This window comes from Silene latifolia, chromosome 1 (genome assembly GCF_048544455.1).
Source record: "Silene latifolia isolate original U9 population chromosome 1, ASM4854445v1, whole genome shotgun sequence".
Classification (NCBI taxonomy): domain Eukaryota; kingdom Viridiplantae; phylum Streptophyta; class Magnoliopsida; order Caryophyllales; family Caryophyllaceae; genus Silene; species Silene latifolia.
In genome coordinates, this window is record NC_133526.1 from 313,693 (window position 1) to 335,741 (window position 22,049).

Consider the following 22,049-nt stretch of genomic DNA (forward strand, 5'->3'; position numbering starts at 1 on the left):
ATTTTCTGTATAATCTTCATCACCTACTTTTCACCTCACTGTAAATCGTCATTTTCTCCAATCAATAAACAACACCAAATCACTTCCTTCTTCACTAAATCCCCAATTAATCCACTTCTTTCATCAATTCGAGTGATGAGGATTGGAGTAAGGTTGGGAATGTGGGAAGCGACGAGGTGTAGGCGGAAAATATTTCAGAGGAGATAGAATTGGTGGAAGATAAGACGGTTGGGACGGGGAGGTTGAAGGTTAATACTTCGTATTATAGTACTCTTTCCGTTTCAATCATTTGTTTACCTTTTAGATTCATAGTGATCTACATTTTAATCAAAGATAAACAAATGATTGTGACGTAGGAAGTTTATAAATTTGTTGAGGTATTCCCTCCATCATTTGACAACTCTGGTAGTTCAAAATTTGATAATAATATTACGTCTCTGTTTTACAGATCTGCTACATTCTATAATGGAGCCTCAATCATGTGTCAACTTATCAAGTGTTAATTTGCAAAGCAAACTTTGTTTGGAAATGCTGATGTTTCTGAATTTTCACAAAGAATTTGACATTACTTAAAGTAATAAATATATTTGTTCCGAAATCTTAAAACAACTGTACAGTATCGAAATCAAATGCAACATAGAGTAGTTAATTCTGAAATAAAACTACTGTTCTACGCCTCAAGGTAGCTAAATTATTCTTTGTTAATACGGATATAACTATATAATACTATACTAATCAATTATACGAGCCAGGAATTAAACGATCTCAGCCATTTTAAGTTCAACTTCTTTGGGGGACACGGGCGAATCATCGTTCCAGTCAGTTGTTTTGTAGTAACGCCAATACAATAACAACTGAATCAATCCAGAAAACACTCCCAGACCATTCGGAACCTGTCACCATAATGTAAACTTATTATAGGACCGTTTTATTTCATAACTTTATATTGAAATTTGATTACTATACGGGGCTAAAAACTTACCACCATCCAGATATCAAAATGGATGAACGCATAAGCGGTCCAGCAAAGTCCGTTAAGGAAGTTGGTAAGGGACAACCAAAAGGGCATGTATTTCACACTCTTTGTTGTAATCACTTTTTTCATGACCGTCAAAGGTGAGAAATACATGATAATGTTGAAGGCAACACATAAGGCTCCCATAAACATTGTCCTCTTTTCGGTGGTGTGAAAAACATAGAAGGTAATCATCGTCACTATTACGGTAAAGACGGCCTCAAATATAAGTCCAAAAGTGATCTTTTTCTGCATGCAGCAAATAGTACAAATCAATATATATATTAGAGTAATTTAATAATTACACCCTTTTATAAACCATTTTTCTAAAATTACTCCCTTATGAAAACTTTTTAATAATTTACTCCCATAAAATATTCTCAGGTTAAAAATTGCACCCAAATGGACTTTCCGGTGAAAAGTCATATTTTATGACCGTTTTGCCCCTGCCTTTTCCTTCTTTTATTTTCTTCAAACGGAGCTCTGAAAAACGCAGCAACAAGGCTCTTCATCGTCCCAAATTTCTGGGTAATTGGGGTAATATCGTTAGCTTCTGAGGTGGAAGGGTGGTTCTCAATGGGGATGGGGTTGTGGGTCCGGGTGTGAGAGGTGGTTGTCGGAGGTCAGGCAGAGGGTATGTTGGTCGGGTTTGGGTTGTTGACGAAGGTAGATGTAGATGGAGGCAGGGAGATGGAGGCAGGTGTTTGTTGGGTATTGAATTTGGTAAAGGGCAGGTGGTGGTCAGGGGACGGCGGCGGCGGCATTGCAGTGAAATGTGGTAGGTTGGCTGGCTGTTGGTTGTGGTCAGATCGAGCGATGAGGGCGGCGGATGTTGGAGGTCTGCCGAGGAGGATGTAAAAGGGTATAGAGGGGTATTTTGGTCATAAATTTAGGCGCTAAAACTGAAAATTTGAAAAGTGACGGAATAAGTCACCGGAAAGTCCATTTGGGTGCAATTTTTGACCTGAGAACATTTTATGGGAGTAAATTATTAAAAAGTTTTCATAAGGGAGTAATTTTAGAAAAGTGGTTTATAAAAGGGTGTAATTATTAAATTACTCTATATATTATGGCCTTTCGAGTACATTATAAAATCGTACTGAAACGATAATGAGTTTGTGACATACGTACCCTGGTAAGGCACCAACCAGTGGAGTAGAGTAAAAAGATTCCAACGTAGACAACTTGAAGCCCTAATCCAATGCCGTTGATTGTGACGACTAGGATGTGATCCGGGTTCACTGTGGGAAGTCCATAGATAACCCACATCACACAGTTTAATATTGTTGCAATATATGGATATACCTCGAATTGTTGCACTGATTTCTTCTTAATAATTTGGCGCATTGTTGGTCTACAAAAGAAGAAAAAGCAAAAAACAAATAAATACAATAATTTATGATTAAGGGATGCAAATTTAAAAAAAAAACAAATAAAAAAAAATGGAATAGCACATACATTGGGGAGAGAAATAGCGCGAACGAGATGACATTTCCTGAAACATCATAAAAAATAGTAACATTTAATCCCTGCTTAATTTAATTGGAAAAAATGCGTAGGAAAAATAGAAAAGTGTATTCATACCGATGATACCGACAATGCTTCTAATTGTGCTTGGATCCATCATCTTTGTAATTGCAATTCAAGAAAATAACTGTTTCAAACAAAAAGATTTGAGTTAATGAAAAAATAAACACTACGGAAAAATTCACATCGGAAATTTAATTTTATTCATATACTCGCTCCTAAGTAGTAGTAGTACGTAGCACTCCGTATTGTACAACCTTAATTAAGGTATGACATTATGTTGATAGAACGAAAGAAATAAAGTATGAATAAGAAGACACAATGATGGATAGAACAAAAGAAAGTCGGGTTGATACCTGATCGAGAGCGAAGATCGATGAAGACTATAGTAGGAAGCAGGACGTATGTAGCTTTGTTTGTTTTGAATTGGTGATCTGATGAATTGATAATGCATGGGGTAATTGTTCTTATATAGGCGCCAAATACATATTTCTGAGTTTAGGACACCTTCCATAATCTGGCAGGATTATCCGAATCCGGATAATTTAGGACACCTTCCATAATCGTGAAGGATTATCCGAATCCGGATAATCATTATCCGGATTATCTGGATTAAGGAATATAGTTTTTTTTTTTTGGTAAGCCTGGATTTTTGGTATGATTATTGTTCTTTGAATAAATATATGGTATTATTATAATTATTTTTAAAATTAAAATATAATGATTTTTGGTAAGATCTTTAGTAATTAATAATGCTTGGATAATGGGTAGAGATCACCCGTTTCACTTTCATGTCTCATCTTATATTTGGATCATTTTCACAATATGTATGATGCTCAATTTACTTCATAAGAGTATAAACTAAATCTTTTTGGTTTTTTTGTCATTAAAAATAGTGTAAACGAAATCAATATCCGTCTCACAATAATAAACTCGTTCAAGTGTCAAAGACATAAGTGTTACAATTAATCTCACTATAGAGGGTATATTTGTTTAAAGTGAAAGACGGGTCAAATATGTATAAAATGGTGATATTTTTAGGTCCTATTAATCTATTATACAACTTGTTGTTTGTCTTATACTTAAAGTGGGTAAATATTTAGCTCGTCTATAACAATAGATAAATATCTCCCATTATAATGAGATTTTATGTAAGTTTTATGTCCCGGTCAGAGTGGTGTGAGGTGTGACTCATAAAGTCATAACTAGTGATGCCATGAAGTCTACAATTGCAAACCATTAGTAGTATATACTCTATTAACAGAATAACACTGCATTAATATGATCACCATTAGTAGAAATATGAGTATATATGACTATATGACATGTGACTCCATTATTAAATACCAACAAGCTAAATTAATAGTACAACTACTTTATTTTTTAGACGTTCTTAAATAAGTATGTTGCACAACATTTTTATTACTACCTTTTAATAACATTTGACCACTATATGTCTACATATATGAACTAATATAGTAATATGAGTATATGACATGTGACCACTATTAAAACCAATAAGTTAAATGGTACAACTATTTGTAAATACCAACAAGCTAAATTAATAGTACAACTACTTTTTTTTTTTTTTTTTTTTTTTTTTGGTGAATCGAAGCGGGTAAAACAGTTCAACGAAAAGAAAAACTAACAGCAAGAAAATAAAACAACAAAAGCTAACTACTAAACTAAATGAGACGGGACTAGGCGAGGCCACACGACACCACCCACATCTTGCTGCATCAATTTGTACAGTTGGCTCGGCATATTAGAAAGATCATAGCGGACCAACTGCTGACTTTGCTTCACTCCTTCATTAGCTAACCAATCCACGCAAGCATTGGCCTCTCGATAAATATGGAAAATCTCGACATGCCAAGATGAGTCCACTATATGAACTAATGTGAGTATATGACATGTGACCACTATTAAGTACCAATAAGTTAAATAGTACAATTAATTTTTTTTTATGTTCTTAAATAAGTACAATATGTTGCAAAACAATTTTTTTATTATTACCTTTTAATATTATTTGTGGGGTATGTTTGTTTCGTCTTGTTATTAGATTTTGTTTTACTTATAACTATATGGGTGTAACTAAGCTAATTTAAATAGTGGTTTTAAAATTAGCCTAGAATTTTGAGCTTAAGCTTAGGTTCGGCTACAAATTATTGTCGGGCTTAATCAATCGGTTTATCATTATGTTATTTTTATTTTATTTCCTGGCTCTACAACTTACACTACTTTATCCATCTTTTTATTGTTTTTCTTATTTCTGGTGTAAAAAATAAAGAGAACGACTCTAAAAATTCAGAGGGAATATCAATTTACATATAATTAAAAGTTGATAGAATTCAGAAGTATTAAAACATTAAAAATATACTAAAGAAACTACCTAATTAAAAAGAGTTTCCGATCAAAGCTTCGAGTGAGCTCGAGATCGGCTCCAATGTAACTGAGCGCGATAGCGACTTAAACTCAGCTCGAGATTGGCTCCAATGTAAATGAGCACGATAGCGACTTAAACTCGTCTATTCGGAAGACTCGACAAGACTCACACTTTGACACTATACTTAGACCTCAATCTCCATTCTCCACAACAGAATCGCTAATCTTCTCAATTTCCCGCAATAACTTCCCGCCAAACCTAAACCCTAATAATTTCCCCCCAAAAATCTTACCTAAAAATTCCCCCTTTCTAATTTTCCCGCCACATTTGTCGAACATTTACTCTATTATCTTCATCTCCGTCTTCTCACCTCACTGTAAATTGTCATTTTCTCCAATTTCTTTCAACAATGGCGCCTTCACGTAAACTCGCCAATGGCAGATCACCATTAATCACTAAACAACACCAAATCACCTCCTTCTTCACTAAATCCCCAATTAATCCACTTCTTTCATCAATTCCCCAATCGAAAACCCCTAACCCTAACCCTAATTTAGTTGCTAGTCCCAATTCATCACCGCCGACAACTCCGTCTCCTCTAAACGGCAAATTGCGACCCAAATCCATGCCCAAACCCGTATTAGTTATCGGGTCGAATAAGCAATTGGAAGATTCATTTGGGGAAGAGGTTGTGAGTAGGAGGATTAGGGTTTACTGGCCGTTGGATAAGGAGTGGTATGAAGGGTGTGTGAAGGCGTATGATAAGAGTGTAGGGAAGCATTTAGTGGAGTATGATGATGCTGATGAGGAGTTGATTGATCTTAGTAAAGAGAAGATTCAGTGGATTGAGGATGGTGGGAGTCGTGTTAGGAAGTTTAGGAGGTTGAGGAAGGCGGTATCGGTTACGGTTGTCGAAGACAAGGAGGAGGATGTGGAGGAGGGGACTGTGGGTGGCGAGATGGTTGAGGATGATGATTCGAGCGATGAGGATTGGGGTAAGGGTGAGAATGTGGGAAGTGGCGAGGAGGCGGATGCGGAGATAGAGGAGGAGGATTTCATGGAGGAGGTGGAATTGGTGGAAGAGAAGACGGTTAGGACGGAGAGGTTGAAAAGGAAGCGGGGAGAAGGTGGTGGAGATGGAGGTGTGGGAAAAAGTTGTAAGGAGGACGGTGGAGAGAATGTGGATATGAGTGTTAGGAAGAAGAAAAGCGGGTTTTTGGTTACGGAATTTGGTACGAAGCTGGAGAAGGTGATTGCTAGTGTTCAAGGTAATTGATGGCTGGTTTATTATGTCAATTTGTATACGTATATCTGATAGTGTAATAATATTTTGTATATGTGTGTTGCATTTTGTTTGATGTTTGGTGACTTTAGTGTTTCTTAGCCATTGATATATGAGCTCTCTATGATTTAACAGAAGTATCAATTGTATCATTGCGCTGTGGCAAGAAATGAAACAGGTTTTGATTTTGAGAAATGATGCAATACATGACGAGACAAAATGTGTTAGAGGATACTTAACTTATGTAATGGTACTATAAGTATCATTTATTTAGAAGAAATAGGGTCTAATACATGTAAATGAACTTTACGTTGTCTTTTGTGGGATATGAGACGGGTAATGGAAGTAAATGCTTCAGGACTTTACTAGCAAGGATCCAAGAACAAGAGCTAATAATGTAATGGAGTCGAAGTTCTGAGCTTTGTTGTTCTTAGAGCCCGACTTTCAGGAATTGTATAAACTTCTGTATCTCTTCCATTTTCGCCTCTATGGAAGAGCCTTTAAGCCGTTCCTCAATTTGAACTGATAATATGGTGTTAAGCTTTGTACTTAAAGAGGGGGAACGCATCTACTTCTCTGTGTCGTGGGTGGGAGTTTGGTAGTAGTGTGATCTATTTGGCTGATCATCATTGCGTGAGCTTCACTGCATTATTGCTTTCTCGTCTCTCGTCTCTTATCTTGGTTGAGTGGTTTCTTGGCTTGTACTCCCTCCTATTCTAAATAACTGTCCCATTTGCCATTTCCGTCTATTCACATAACTGTCCCATTTGCCATATTTGGACATGGTTTTTTACTTTCCTACCCTTAGCTCTTTTCTTTATTTACTACCTCAACCACCCATAACCCATCATATTCAATACTTTTCATTATTTAACTCATATATTCTTACCCCTATACAATAATTTTCATTATTTTAACTATATTCCTTAATTTTCGTGCCATTGTCCAAATGGGAAACTTATTCGGAATAGGAGGGAGTATATGATTGCTTTCTTATTCTTATCAAAAACTTTATTTTGTAGAGACAAAACCTACCAATGTTGTTGACAGCATGGACACTGATGCTCTTGAGAGGTTTGGTATTCGTGAGGAGAAAAAGTTGCCATTCCTGGGCAAGTAAGTTTGAGCTAAACTTTTAACATCTTACTTCCCTGCTTCAGGTCATGTATCTAATGCTTTTACACTGCCCCATCACATACAGAGATCGCCGGGATGCGAAGAGGAGACTCCCAAGTGATCCACATTATGATCCGAAAACCCTTTACTTGTCCCTTCAATTTCTGAAAAGTCTTACTAGCGGTCAGGTAACTGCTTTATCACTTAATGATCCTCTGTATGAAGTTATCACTTAATGATCCTCTATATGACGTTATGTCTGTCTATTCGAAGTTGTTTGATTTTGAAATGTGTTGCCCTTATGTAGCGACAATGGTGGGAGTTTAAATCAAAGCATATGGACAAAGTTATGTTCTTTAAGGTAGTTCATACTCGAGTCTTTATATCAAATTACCAATCCACTTTCTAGCAATGTCAGTATATTGATGGTAGTTTACATGTTTTAGATGGGCAAATTTTACGAGCTTTTCGAAATGGATGCCCATGTTGGTGTGAAAGAACTTGATCTTCAGTACATGAAGGTGCGCATTTAGCTTATGTCTTGGCCATGTTCTTAAGATCCTCTTGTTGAATAGTTTGTCTATTCCTTTTATTCTGAACTAAGTTGCTCTTATTGGCAGGGAGAACAGCCTCATTGCGGGTTCCCAGAAAAGAATTTTTCAGTTAATGTGGAGAAACTAGCAAGAAAGGTCACTGTTCAAGTTCATTGTTATTTACATCTAATTAAGTGCTATTTGTTAGGGTTTACTGGCACCTCATTCTTGAATATGAGATTGAAATTGAAGCTCTATTTTTGCTATCTTCTTTTCGGATTGATAGGGCTATCGAGTATTAGTAGTGGAGCAAACGGAAACACCTGATCAGCTGGAGATCCGTAACAAAAAGGAAGGTTCAAAAGATAAGGTTTGGAGGATCAATAGTCAGTGTTTTTTACTTCTTACAATATGCGCTATTTTGAATTATGAATTGCTATACCACACTCCCTTCTCTCCCCAGTTCAACTTGTGCATTAAAGTTAAGGTTGTAAATCTTAACTTGGAATCACTTTTTCATTAGCCGCTTAGAGCTTCAAACCTCTTAATGTATAGGTGGTCAAACGAGAAATATGTGCCATTGTGTCCAAAGGAACCTTCACTGAAGGAGAATTGTCTACAAATGTGGATGCATCGTACATAATCTCAGTGACTGAAAGATGCCCAGCCTCTCCAGATAATAAACAAGAGCTTGTGTATGGTGTTTGTGTTGTTGATGTTGCTACAAGCCGCGTAATTGTTGGCCAGGTGTGTCTCTCTCAACTGTCTACTTTCTATCTACAGTTACTTATCTTAAAGTTTTTACCGGGCTTCCTTATAGTGTCCAGTTAAGTGGCGATGTTGTAGGCTTTCGAAAGGACAACTTTTCAGTCAGATTATCCTTATTGAGTTCCCTTTCTTTTGTCTTGGGTGGGTGACAAATTGGATTTTGTCTAAGGGCCATTTTTGTAAAGATGTTTATCCTCGTCCCACTTTCTTATGTTTATTGCTAAGATTCTTGGTACGGTATCGTAAATGACGGGGAAGTCTTGCCTTTTAGGATCAGGGAGGTTTCAGAAATTTGGTTCAAATTCATCTGCTTAAGTTCGCATTGGCAGCGTAATTAGTTGATGATAAGTCCTGGCGCTCCACTCCCCAGTCCCCACAGGCCACACCCGAGGCGCTAAAAAGAACAATTTAAGAAAGAACTGCGTCTATATGCTTCCCTCTGTTGATAACATGTTTCTTTTTCTCAGATGAAGGATGATGTGGAATGCAGTGCTTTGTGCTGCCTTCTCTCAGAATTAAGGCCAGTTGAAGTTATAAAACCTGCTAATATGCTTAGCCTTGAGACTGAAAGGGCACTCACCAGATACACAAGAAATCCTCTCGTTAATGAGTTGGTTCCAGGTCTGGAATTTTGGGGAGCTGACAAAACAGTTGGCGAGTTGAAAAGCTTCTACAGTTGCATCCGTAGACCCTCTGTTTCTTCTGATAAAACTCCAGAGGCAGTCTCCAACTTTGGTATGGACGATGATTCATGTGAGCTTCCTGATGTAATTAAGGAGCTTCTGACTGCTGGGGATGATGGTAGTCTTGCGCTGTCAGCTTTTGGAGGCAGTCTTTACTATCTGAAACAGGCTTTCCTTGATCAGGCTTTGCTCCGGTATGCTAAATTTGAGCCACTACCATGTTTTGGATTCCGGGATGTTCTTCAAAAACCGTATATGGTATTAGATGCGGCTGCCATGGAGAACTTGGAATTATTTGAGAACAGTAGAAATGGGGGCTCCACAGGGTAGGACCCATTACACTTAAACAACTATTTATTTCCTTCTTTTATATTTTTAATTAATCTTGGTTCCTTGCATTCTTAAAGGACTCTGTATTCCCATCTCAATCATTGTGCAACTGCATTCGGGAGGAGGTTACTGAAAACATGGCTTGCAAGACCCTTATATGATGTTCAGTCAATTAGAGAACGACAAGATGCTGTAGATGGGCTTCGAGTATGTTTTATTTCCGACTTCCATTAGTTTATGTTCTTTCGTGCTAGCTGTCATTCAGCCTCGCTCTTTATCTCCTGTGCATCATGACCAGTGTGCTCTAACCACTACCATTTAACTGCCTTCCTGTGTTGTGTGCTTGATTTAATTACACACTGGTTGTCAAAAAAACCATATAAAAGTTGCAGAGTAGGGGTTCCACCGTTCCAGTCTCAACTTATAATCCTGCTATTTCTCTATATGTTACAGGCTCTCAGCTACGAATCACATCTGTGTAGATGATGTTTCCATAATCTTGAAATTATAAACTAGGATGGCTAATAATTCCTATCTTTTTTAGGGCAATAATTTACCATTTGCTCTTGAATTTCGGGCCAAGTTGGCCAAGTTGCCTGACATGGAGAAATTGCTTTCTCGCCTCTTTTCTAGCAGGTGAGCACATTGTGTAACTGCATACCTATCTAACTTTTGTTAACTTTTACACTCTAAAAACTTATTGTTGGATTTTGATTTTGCCTAATGCAGTGAAGCGAATGGAAGAAATTCAAACAAGATTATTCTTTATGAAGATGCTGCAAAGAAACAGCTTCAAGAATTCATTTCAGCATTACGTGGATGTGAAATAATGGCCTTGGCTTGCTCTTCTCTGGGTTCTATTTTGGATAATACTGAGTCTGAATTGTTACACCGTCTGTTAGTTCCTGGTAATGTCAGATAAGCCTTCATTTCTTCTGTTGGTAACCAATATTCTCAGGAGTTTATACAGCTTCATCTGCTAACCACTGCATGCTTTTTACAGGCAAAGAACTTCCTGATGTGAGTTCTACTTCACAGCAATTTAGAGATGCCTTTGATTGGGTAGAAGCTAACAGCTCAGGTCGTGTTATACCTCACGAAGGAGTTGATGCAGTGTACGATATTACCTGTAAAAAGATTGAGGAGATCGAATCTAATCTAGAGAAGCATATCATTGAACAAAGAAAAGTAATCGGTGATAAATCGGTAAGGGCCATTCATATAATCATATTACCCTTCAAATTTGCGTTGAATGAATTTCTCAGTATCTATCTCCTGTCCTAATGGGATTCATTGATGAATATGTTTGTGATTGCCTCAGATCAAGTACGTGATTGTGGGAAAGGACAAATACCTTTTAGAAATGTCTGAAAGCTTATCCAGAAGTGTTCCTCGGGATTATGAGCTGCGATCATCCAAGAAGGTAAACATGTGAAATATATATGTAGATCATCTCTTAGTAAGTTTGAAGTTTGTTATTAAGCTTACTGGATTTGAGTGGAAACAAGTATGCATTCAATTGTCTCTTGAATGTCATTGCAGTCCTACAGAATGCTAGCTTGCTCTTATTATTGTGAATTAGCATCTCAATTGGCATTGTATATATAATTGTAGACAGAAAGATTTATAGCATATATAACTGACTCAGAAGCATTATCTGTGTATTTGAACTCCAGTGTCTTCTTTCTTTCATTTAATTTTGTTTTAAGTTTTCACAACTTGAAAATGCCAACCGTGCTTGAAATTGTTGTCTGCAGGGGTTTTCCAGGTATTGGTCGCCGTATATTAAGAAGATGGTAGGAGAGCTGGCGCAAGCTGAATCTGTGAAAGAATCTCACTTAAAAGGGATTTTGCAAGATTTAATTGAACGTTTTTGTAAGCATCATACAATGTGGAGAAGGCTGGTTACAGTTGTTGCAGGTATGTTGTCCCTGCAAGTTTTATTCACAGCTTTATCAATGTGGTGGTTATATTTATAAGACTTAGGTTTTGATTGTTAATTGAATGTGTTATTTATGAAAGTATGATACAAGTATTTATATAGATTACAATGAGAAGACTTGACCTAATTCTAAAGATATGGAAAATATACATTTCCTAAAGGTACAATATTTACTTAATCTTTGTCTTGGAGAGTAAGGCAGGATCTTCAGCGATGGGCTTTTCCTTAATTGGATCAATATGGTTAATACGCCCCCTCAAGATGGACGTCCTGGGAAGAAGGCCAATCTTGCCACGTAAATTTTGAAAATGACTTCGGGATAGGGGCTTGGTGAGAGCGTCGGCTAGTTGATCGTTGCTTGCAACGTGTTGAATGCGAATTGTACCGAGTTGAATATGCTCACGGACGAAGTTAAACGAAATGGCCATATGCTTCATGCGAGAGTGAAAAACTGGATTGCGAGCGTAAAGAGTGGCCGAGATATTGTCACAAAAAATTGCTGGTGGTGTCGTGACATTTATGTGGAGCTCAGTCAAGAGGTTTCGAAGCCAAATGAGCTCGGTTGTGACAGTTGCAACAGATCGAAATTCGGCTTCAGTGGTGGAAAGAGCTACACCTTTCTGTTTCTTGGAGGACCATGAAATGGGGTTTCGTCCAAGATAGACAATGTATCCAGAGGTTGAGAGGGAGGTGTCCTTGTCGCCACCATGGTCAGCGTCGCAAAATGCGTGGAGGCGAAGGGGTGTAGAGCGGTAAAATTGAATGCCAAGGTCAATGGTTCCATGGAGATAGCGCAAAAGCCGTTTGAGCGCGGTCCAGTGGGTGAGAGTAGATGATGTAGAATCGGGCGAGACGATTCACAAGAAAGCAATGTCGGGTCGAGTTAGTGACAGATATTGAAGGCTCCCGACTATAGCACGATAGTCGGGTTGGTTGTGAATGGGGTTGTGATCCTCACGAATCAACCGAGGATCGACAGCCATAGGGGTAGAAGTTGGTTTGGTTTCCAGCATGTTGTATTTGTCTAAAATGTCGGTGATGTATTTTGATTGGTTTAGGTGTAGTCCGAGTGAATTCGGAGTTACTTCAATGCCTAAAAAGTAAGAAAGAGGACCAAGGTCTTTTAATGAAAATCGGTTGGATAATGTAGCGATGAAGGTTTGCAATTGGTTAGGATTGGGTCCAGTGACGATGATGTCGTCGACATAAACGAGAATATAAATGCAGGAGGTGGGAGAATGGAGGATAAATAATGATGAGTCGGACAGGGATTGCCGAAAACCATAGGTGATAAGAAAGGTTTTTAACTCATTGTACCAAGCTCGAGGAGCTTGCTTTAGACCGTATATAGCTTTGGTTAATTTACAGACATGGTCGGGTTTTGATGGATCAACAAAACCAGGTGGTTGGGCCATAAAGACATTGTCCGTCAGATGACCTTGTAAAAAGGCATTGTTGACATCGAGTTGTCGTAGAGACCAAGATTTGGTTACAGCGAGAGCTAGGATTAAACGAACTGTGGTGGGCTTGACTACGGATCAAGGTTTCGCTATAGTCAATGCCGGGTCTTTGATGAAACCCCTTTGCAACCAGTCGAGCTTTGTGTTGCTTAAGAGTCCCATCGGGGTTGAACTTATTTCGAAAAACCCATTTACACCCAATGACATTTTGGGTCGATGAGCGTGGGACAAGAAGCCATGTTTGGTTTCGTTCAAGGGCGTGGAATTCGTCTTGCATAGCTTGACGCCATTGAGGAAGAACTAAGGCTTGCTTGACGGTGTTGGGTAGATGGTCATGGGTTGAAACATGAGCGAGATTGTTGGCATAGCGAGGGTTGGGCTTTCGAATATTGTTCACTAGGCGAGTAGTGATGGTTCGAACAGGTGGTTGAGAAGTGTCTGCGTTGGGAGGTGGTGTGGGGTCGATGGCGGGTTGGGCAGCGGAAGTTGAAGGTTGTGCCGAGGTGGTGGGGGCAGCAGATGTGGAGGGTGCGGGAATGGGAGTGGAGTGGGTAGTGGTGGTTGGAATTGATGCAGTCGTGGAGGGTGAAGGATTGCGCCGAGTATAGACAATGGTTACGGGTTTGGATGTGCGAATAGTAGTTTGTGATGGTGAGGCAGGTGGAGTGTCGGGGTGAGGAAGGAGAGGGATATGTAGTAGGCACCAGTCATCCGGTGTAGGTGTTGGTGAAGGTGATGGGTCGGTTTTTTGACACGGGTAGACATCGTCGATAAATTTCACATGGCGAGAGGTATATATCCTATGGGTTTTGAGGTCTAGACAATGATAGGCACTTTGGGTTGTCGAGTAGCCAATGAATATGCAAGGTATGGAGCGGTCTTCGAGCTTGTGTTTGGTGTAAGGTCGAAGCCACGGGTAACAAAGGCAGCCGAAATTTCGTAGTTTATTGTAGTCGGGTTTAATGTTGTGCAATTTAAAGAATGGTGAGTCTCCTTGTAGGGTTTTGGTTGGGAGACGATTGATGAGATAAACTGCCGTGCTAAAGGCAAACGGCCAATAGGATATGGGTAGGGCCGCGTGATGTAGCAAGGCAAGGCCGGTTTCGACAATGTGTCGATGACGTCTTTCGGCATAGCCGTTATGTTCGGGGGTATGGGGTGGGGTAGTGAGGTGAGAGATGCCGTCGGTGAGGAGGGAGTGATTTAATTTTATATATTCGCCGCCGTTATCTGAGTAGAAGCGACGTATGGGTCGGTTGAAATATTTTTCAACAAGGGCTTTAAATTGGTTGAATACTTTGGTAGTTTCAGATTTTCTTTTTAAAGGGTATAGCCATACATATTTTGTATAGTGGTCTACGAAGATGACGTAATATTTGTAGTGGTCGCGAGATGGAATTGGACTAGTCCATAGGTCGGAAAATAATAAGTCTAAAGGTGCGTTCGACGTGAGAGTTGAAGCGTTGAATGGCAATTTCTTGCTCTTTGAAATACAACAAGCATGACAGTAATCTAAATCATTCTTATGCGAAAATAAATTTTTATTGATAAGTTTGAGTACATCGTTTGAGGGATGCCCTAACTTATGATGCCACGATTTTTGCGTGGTTCCTTTGATAGCCGTGAGATTCACGGGTTGGGGGGGACACCATTCATACGTCCCCTGACTTGCTCGGCCCTGAAGGAGAAGCTTCCCGGTTTGCAGGTCCTTTACAAAAAACGAATTGTTGGTAAATAAAACATAAGCATTATTGTCGTGGCATAATTTGGAAATAGAAATAATATTGCGCGAAATTTTTGGCACATGAAGAACATTATAAAAGTTGAGGTTATGAAGAGTAAATGAACCTGTATTAGCAATGTTGAGAGTGGAGCCGTCACCAATAACTAAGTCATCGAGGCCGTCATAAGGTGAATGAAAGGCCAAGGTGTCGAGGTCATGGGTAAGGTGATGGGAGGCGCCACTGTCGAGTAAGAAATTTTGGTTGGGGTGGGGGTTGCCAAAGTTGGCGAGATGGGCATGAGGTTGGTTTTGGGGTTGGCGATATGCGGGTTCAGGAAACACGAGGTTGGGGAATAGCTTGCGAAAGAGAGGGCAGTTAGCAATTACATGACCGGTTTCACGACACCATTGACACCTACCTTTAAAGGGACGAGGGGCAGCGTTATTGGCGAGGTTGGGTGGGTTGGAGTTGTAAGAGTAGGAGGGGGTGTTGTTGCTACGCTGCTGTCCACGGGTGTAAGGTTGGTGTTGGCGATATGCGGGGTTGGCGGATGGAGCGAAGTGATTGGAGGTGGGTTCATGTTTCATGAGAATTTCATGTTGGAGTAGTTTTTCGTGAAGAGCCTCGAAGGTGATTGGCGTGTCTCGAGCTCGGACAGTGGTTATGACGGGTTTGTAGGACTCGTAATCGAGACCTTTGAGTACTTGTGCAATAACATCCTCAGGGTCGATGGTTTTACCCATGAGTGCTAGTTGGTCGACACAAATTTTGATTGAATTCATGTATTCAGATATGGTTTGATCGGTTGTTTTTGCGAGAGAATCAAAGCGTTGTTTTAGTTGCATAATGTGAGCTCTCGAGGGGTTGGCATACGTTTGGGCAAGGAGATCCCATGCCTCACGTGCGGTTTTGGCGCGAACAATCAGGGGTTGGATGGCCGAGGTGAGGGTACCCATGAGGGCACCAAGGATTAGACCATCTTGCTTAAGCCAAGTTAAGTAGGCCGGGTTGGGTTGGTCTTTTTTGTCGGCAGTGGTAATGGTTGGTGGTGGTGGAGATTCGGTTCCATCGACAAAGCCAAGGAGACTAAAGCCGAATAGGATATTGAGTAGTTGAAAGCGCCAAGCGGTGTAATTGAGAGGGTTCAACTTAACACAATGGTTGAGGTTGAGAGAGGTTAAGGGTTTGGTGTTTTCGTGTGGGTTGGGGACATTGGTGTCGGTGTGTGGTGCAGTCATGGTGATGGCGGAAGGTAGGGTGGTGGTTCGTTTGAATGATGCTCGGCGTGGACGAAGAAGAGGGTTGGATCGTAGGCCTTTTGATACCATATAAGACTTAGGTTTTGATTGTTAATTGAATGTGTTATTTATGAAAGTATGATACAAGTATTTATATAGATTACAATGAGAAGACTTGACCTAATTCTAAAGATATGGAAAATATACATTTCCTAAAGGTACAATATTTACTTAATCTTTGTCTTGGAGAGTAAGGCAGGATCTTCAGCGATGGGCTTTTCCTTAATTGGATCAATATGGTTAATAATATTAACGTTACGTAATAAAAAAATCTACTCAAAAATTGGGTATGACACCCACTCATTGATTTTAGATGTTTATGTTTCCTGTTTTTATTCTGATATGTGAACATGGCTATAACTTGTGCAACTCGTTTTGCAGAATTAGATGCTCTCGTCAGCTTGGTGATTGCAAGTGATTACTATGAAGGACCCACATGCCGACCAAGTGTTTCAAAAGCGTCCAATAGTAGTGATGTGCCTCATTTGATAGCGGAAAGTTTAGGGCACCCTCTCCTAAAGAGCGATACGTTAAGCAGGGGCGCATTTGTTCCTAATGACATTAATATCGGTGGCCCTGATCAAGCCACCTTTGTCTTGCTTACTGGTCCTAACATGGGTGGAAAATCAACCCTTATTCGCCAAATTTGCCTGGCTGTAATTTTAGCTCAGGTGAAACTCCTAAGCATGCATGAGAAATCAAGGAATCATATTCGTGTTTTGTTTTGTACTCAGTTATGGCTTTGTTCAATTGTTCCAGGTAGGAGCTGATGTTCCTGCACAACACTTTAAGCTATCTCTTGTTGATCGGATTTTTGTTCGCATGGGAGCTAAAGATCACATTATGGCTGGTCAGAGTACTTTTCTAACAGAGCTTTCAGAAACTGCTTCCATGTTGGTGAGACTCATTTAAGATACTGTTTCATGCTAACTCTTTAATCCGGAACAAGAGTTTTCAATCTACACGAATGCTCAATGGATGGCAAACTTGGCTTTCTGATGTAAACTAGATTGTCAGATACTCAGATGGGCTGAACTGGCTGAGACCTTGACACATCCAAATTAAATGAGAATCTACTTTGGATGTTCCAAACTCTTGACCTTTTCTTCCTAGGTTTTATTTTGTAGTCATGAACTCTCGACAAGTTTGGTTTGACCTAATGTTCCGTCTATTGAAGTCTGATTGAAGCAGTAGTGTTATTAATTTAACACACTGACATTTCTATTTCATATTATTGCCAGACATCTGCTACCCGTGATTCACTGGTGGCATTGGATGAACTTGGACGTGGAACTTCAACTTCAGATGGACAAGCTATTGCGTAAGTGCTGTTAGAGCTAAACTGACAAGTTCTAAGACTTTTTTATTGCCTCTGGCTTATAACTATAAGTTTCATATATTTTTTTTAACTTGTGAACATGCAACTTCATCTGACTACTGTATTGTTGATTTGTCTCTAATGGATTTTCTTCTGCAGGGAATCAGTCCTTGAACATTTTGTGCGGGAAGTACAGTGTCGTGGCATGTTTTCCACTCATTATCACCGATTAGCAATAAATTATGAAAGAGATCCCAAGGTTATCTTCCGTTTCTTGCTTGCAAATTGTTACATGTATAAATGTTTTACTCTGTATGTTTTCACGCTTCATACTGTCAAAATGTAAGAGCTTTGACACACTCTTTCTCCCTTAAAGTTCTGAGCAACGAGCTTGTAATTACAGGTATCTCTATGTCATATGGCTTGTCAAGTAGGAGAAGGAAATGGTGGTTTGGAAGAAGTCACATTCCTCTACAGGCTGACTCTTGGAGCATGTCCTAAAAGCTACGGTGTCAATGTTGCACGGATAGCGGGTAAGTTACCATTTGGAGTAATTCTTTGCATTTAAAATATAGCACCTTCTTTGACAATTCATGATCCATCACCAAATTTTAGGAATTCCTGACTGTGTACTACACAAAGCTGCTGCCAAGTCGAGAGAATTCGAGATGGCTTTTGGCAGGCACAGCAAGAGACCTTATAAAAATGTCTCGAGTTGGGAGGAAGAAGCTGCTAGTTTCATCCAAAATCTGGTTGGAATTACGTCACACGCTGATTTGCAAGAGATTGCCTCATTTAGTCAGCTTCAACGCAAAGCTAGGATTCTTTTGGAGCAATGTTGATCTTTAGGCACAGGACTACAACTCCAGGTGCATGTCTATTGTCCAACCAGCTACTTTCTCATTGCTATAATTTTGCTGTCGACATATTGGCCATTTTGCATATATAGGTGGTGACTAACTCGGGATCAGGTTTTGTTAGTCCTTATGGTCCTGTGTTTATCTAACCATTGTCGGCACCTTTTGTTTATTGGCTCTAACTGTGTACATTGTACATACATGATTGTTGTACTTAACTGAAATGCACAACTGTTGCAGTAACCATTAGATCTATGTATTTACAAATCTGAGCAAGGAGCAAGTTTAGCTTTTTAGTCTCGACTTTTGTATATGGAAATCAATTAGTCCTCGACAATGATTCCTTTCATCACCACCTGTTTCAACCTCTCTACGTGTTTTTGAAAGGTACTCCATCAAACATATTACTTGTGTTTATGTTTCTTAATATCTGTGAAAAACATTATTACCAAATCCTGGTAATTGACATAAAATGTTGATAGTATATAGAACTGCAGTACGATATCGATAACTTTGGAGCGAGAAATGTACATTGTAATTATATCCTTCTAATAAGGGAAGATTCTTTTAGTCAATCAGTATAATAAGAGACTAGAGTGATTTTCCCCCTTATATAAGTCGGTTCTGTACAGTGTTAATTACAAGCTGAAACTATGTGAGAGAGTACATTCGGCTCCCTGTTATATTTGGAGTGCTTGCTCTTCATCGACAGCCGCTTCACTTAAGTTGTCCTGGTGAATTATAGCATTCTGATATGGAAATTAAACACATAATAATAATAGTGATTAACTCATTAAACTAAATTGAAAATCCAAAATTTTCGTAACATAAAGATCCGTCTGAAAGTACTGTAGCTTACATGAATGTTTTGAGGCCGTCTGATACTATTCTGAAGTGCTGATATTGTCTGGATAATTATGCACATAGGTATTATTACTCCACAGCTTCTAAGGATTATTACCTGTATATTTCGTTCATGATATTACCAGAGTAAATCTTAAAAACAATGTAGCTTAAACACTAAAGTTTAAAGTGTAGATTGAGAAAGGGCGAAGTTTACTTACTGTTGCAGGTGAGAATGGGTAATGTGTTTCTCCTGCTACCGATTCAAACAGATATCTCAGTAATAAAAGAGCTGTAATCTGTCAACATTCAACCGAAGCTATTATATGAGACGATTTTATACCGGTTCATTAGTAATCTTAGAATTACATGATGAGTATGTTAATAATAGTCAAATATGTGATACTGTCTCATATGAGAACCGCCCAGGAAGGTGAGACTCGAAAGTCGACAGCTGGGTATTAAGATGTTTGAAATAAACATAAAGGTTGACAGTAACTAATTGTTGAATAATGTGTGTGTGTTTCCATGTTCATTTATTAATTAAATTGACGTTGAATATAGGGAGTTTGTGGTACAGACACTAGTGCAGTGTACACTAACCTGTGTTAACAAGAGGCCAACTAAGTGACCAAATGTGATGTGAGGACTCCTTTAAGATTAGGACATACCGAGTACTTTGTTTTATAACATATCCTGATGAATCATTGTCTCAACAAATTATGTCACCTCTTTATTTATTTATCTAATTTATTTTACTACGGAGTGTTATATCAATCGTATGAATGTGTTACCTTAATCTTTACGTAGTACGACTACATGCCATTTATTATACCAGTAAAATGAAAAAACAGTATATTATTTACGAGTAGTTATTGTGTGAGAAGGTCTGATATTGTAAAACGGTTTGTGATTACTTACAATGAGGGCAATAGTCTTGCAAGAAGAAATGCCTCTATCAATAATTGATGAGCATTCATCAATGGCTATAATATCTTGGTTTCCAAGTTGTTCTTCTCTTCTTGGGTCTTCCAAGCTTCCCCTGTTTCATATTATTGATTGATTCCTTATTATTATTGCTATTAATATAATAATGTCAATTGGGAAAGAATAATAGTAACATAAAATAATAATTCAAAAAAATTAAATACAAATATAAGGAGAATAGTAGTTTACCTAATTCTGACTACTTCATACAATAAAATGGTTTTCTTTGGTTGTTTTGGAATAGCTGTGTACCCTGGTTCATAATTCTGCATGCAATTTCATGTAATATAAATATACGGAAATGATGGGACTGAGAACCACGAATACATTGTTTAAGTATAGAGTCAAAGTTTGTGATATAAATATGAATAATTTATTTGTGTGTCACCCTCGCAAATTTTATACGATGTTTCATGCTCTTTTCGTTTCAGTCATTAATTTTTTTTTCAAAATTTTTTGTGAGCAGTATTTTATTAATAGAAAAACAAATAATTGAGACCGCAGAAGTAATACGAAGTACGTAATAATTTCTCTTTAGACAAAAATGGACGTAAAATTGAAGGTTCAAGTGCAATGAAGAAGCCTAGAATGCATGATGAAGTAAGAGACAGATAAAAGAGTTAAACTTTGAACTGAAGGCAAAGCCTAAGCTAGCTCAACAATAAGTTTATCTAAGATTCTACTCCGCATTAGACAACTTAGCAATATTGAAATTGAAATTATACTAGGATTAACCGATAAAATAGTAATATGAACTCGAAAAAAACACACTTAAAAACGTTTTTATTTTTCATTGCTCAAGGAGGACGACTGTCTCTACTAGCCCCTGGTTCATACACAACGACTAACTTGGTATATATTTTAAAAGAAATATACTTTCTTTGTTCTTTTGAATTGTTTACGTTTTTCAAAATATGTGAGGAGAATTTTAAAAAATGTAAACAATTCAATGGACAGTTGTTGTCTCAAGAAACTGTAGAAACATAATTAACAAACTTAAATTATGATTCATGATTGAATGAAAATATGAAAAAAAGGATTAAAATGAATTAGAAACAAACCTGTAAGCAAATTTCACAAGTAATGTTGCCTTTTTCATTACACCATCTCTGTATACATTCTCTATGAGCAAACTGCGACAATAAAAACCACATAACCAACTTATTAGCTATATACTCTTATCAAAGTCGGGACGAGGAGTCGGAAAGTCGGAAAATGAGATGACGCCAACCTTGACAGTTCCAGTGCAAGCACATGGAGCTTCTAATTTGCTGCTGCAACTTCCATATTCAACTTCATGACAAATTCTGCAATAATTTGTATCATAATCATCCACAAATAATATAACTTCTCCCATTCTTTTTCTCTTTGCTCCGATTTCGATTTTGATTTTTTTTTTTGGTTGAGTTTCTGTGTTCTAGAGTTTTTTTGATGTTGCTTTCCTCTGGTGTGCTCTGTTACGCGGTTTATGTAGGTATGTGTCGACTGGGGTTTATATAAGGTGTAAGGGGCAGTGTGAAATACCAAGATTACCCTTTCATGTTGTACTCCCATATCCAAAAATCGAAATTGATACTTATCGTATCAGTGACGTTTTTGTGCAGATGTCAGCTAGTTTATACTAATGAACTGCTAGTTTATATTAATGAACTGAATTTGACTTCTGTCAGCAGTATATTATCCTTTGTAGCGCCCTCTACTAAAAGTCATTATATACGCACCTCATAATCAAATGAAAAGGTTCGCACCAAAAAAAAAAAAAAAACAAATGAAAAGGTCACCATTGATATTATACATGATTCTAAAAACGTATAAGAGTCAAGGGTTATAATACAATTTTATATTATACTCGTATTATATTGTAAAACAATTTCACAAATTTCTCTTAAATAAACTGCAACTCCGTATTAATAAAATAAGGCATATCCCGTGTATATGGGATTGTACCCATAACTAATAATAATATTTTCATTTATGTAT

General features: G+C 38.3%; 3 protein-coding genes across 4 annotated transcripts; 1 reads left to right on the forward strand and 2 right to left on the reverse strand.

Annotated features, from left to right (window-relative positions):
* Window positions 1-598: 598 nt before the first annotated feature.
* On the reverse strand, window positions 599-2,974 carry LOC141641416 (bidirectional sugar transporter SWEET5-like). The gene is made up of 6 exons (XM_074450092.1): window positions 2,899-2,974; window positions 2,600-2,669; window positions 2,474-2,510; window positions 2,147-2,369; window positions 983-1,264; window positions 599-893 (listed from the first exon to the last, which is right to left on the reverse strand). Exons 2-6 carry the CDS (start codon window positions 2,640-2,642, stop codon window positions 756-758), a joined length of 723 nt encoding a protein of 240 aa, XP_074306193.1. The 5' UTR covers window positions 2,643-2,669; window positions 2,899-2,974; the 3' UTR covers window positions 599-755.
* A 2,094-nt stretch (window positions 2,975-5,068) lies between these two features.
* On the forward strand, window positions 5,069-18,591 carry LOC141591468 (DNA mismatch repair protein MSH6). 2 transcript variants are annotated; one of them, XM_074411815.1, is made up of 21 exons: window positions 5,069-6,196; window positions 7,233-7,326; window positions 7,412-7,514; window positions 7,634-7,687; window positions 7,773-7,847; window positions 7,947-8,015; window positions 8,146-8,229; window positions 8,415-8,606; window positions 9,095-9,636; window positions 9,718-9,847; window positions 10,185-10,276; window positions 10,370-10,548; window positions 10,644-10,846; window positions 10,962-11,063; window positions 11,398-11,560; window positions 16,446-16,735; window positions 16,824-16,961; window positions 17,306-17,385; window positions 17,542-17,641; window positions 17,786-17,915; window positions 17,998-18,591. In XM_074411815.1, exons 1-21 carry the CDS (start codon window positions 5,338-5,340, stop codon window positions 18,222-18,224), a joined length of 3,906 nt encoding a protein of 1,301 aa, XP_074267916.1. In that variant the 5' UTR covers window positions 5,069-5,337; the 3' UTR covers window positions 18,225-18,591. The 2 variants fall into 2 exon arrangements, with proteins under 2 accessions (XP_074267916.1, XP_074267911.1); XM_074411810.1 differs by having other exon boundaries at window positions 5,206-6,200; window positions 7,231-7,326.
* Window positions 18,592-18,714: 123 nt separating this feature from the next.
* Window positions 18,715-21,537, reverse strand: LOC141591478 (uncharacterized). The gene is made up of 7 exons (XM_074411827.1): window positions 21,301-21,537; window positions 21,131-21,202; window positions 20,259-20,335; window positions 20,004-20,124; window positions 19,304-19,381; window positions 19,099-19,200; window positions 18,715-18,988 (listed from the first exon to the last, which is right to left on the reverse strand). The coding sequence occupies exons 1-7, from the start codon at window positions 21,424-21,426 to the stop codon at window positions 18,920-18,922; spliced, it is 645 nt and encodes a 214-aa protein (XP_074267928.1). The 5' UTR covers window positions 21,427-21,537; the 3' UTR covers window positions 18,715-18,919.
* Between the last annotated feature and the right edge of the window lie 512 nt (window positions 21,538-22,049).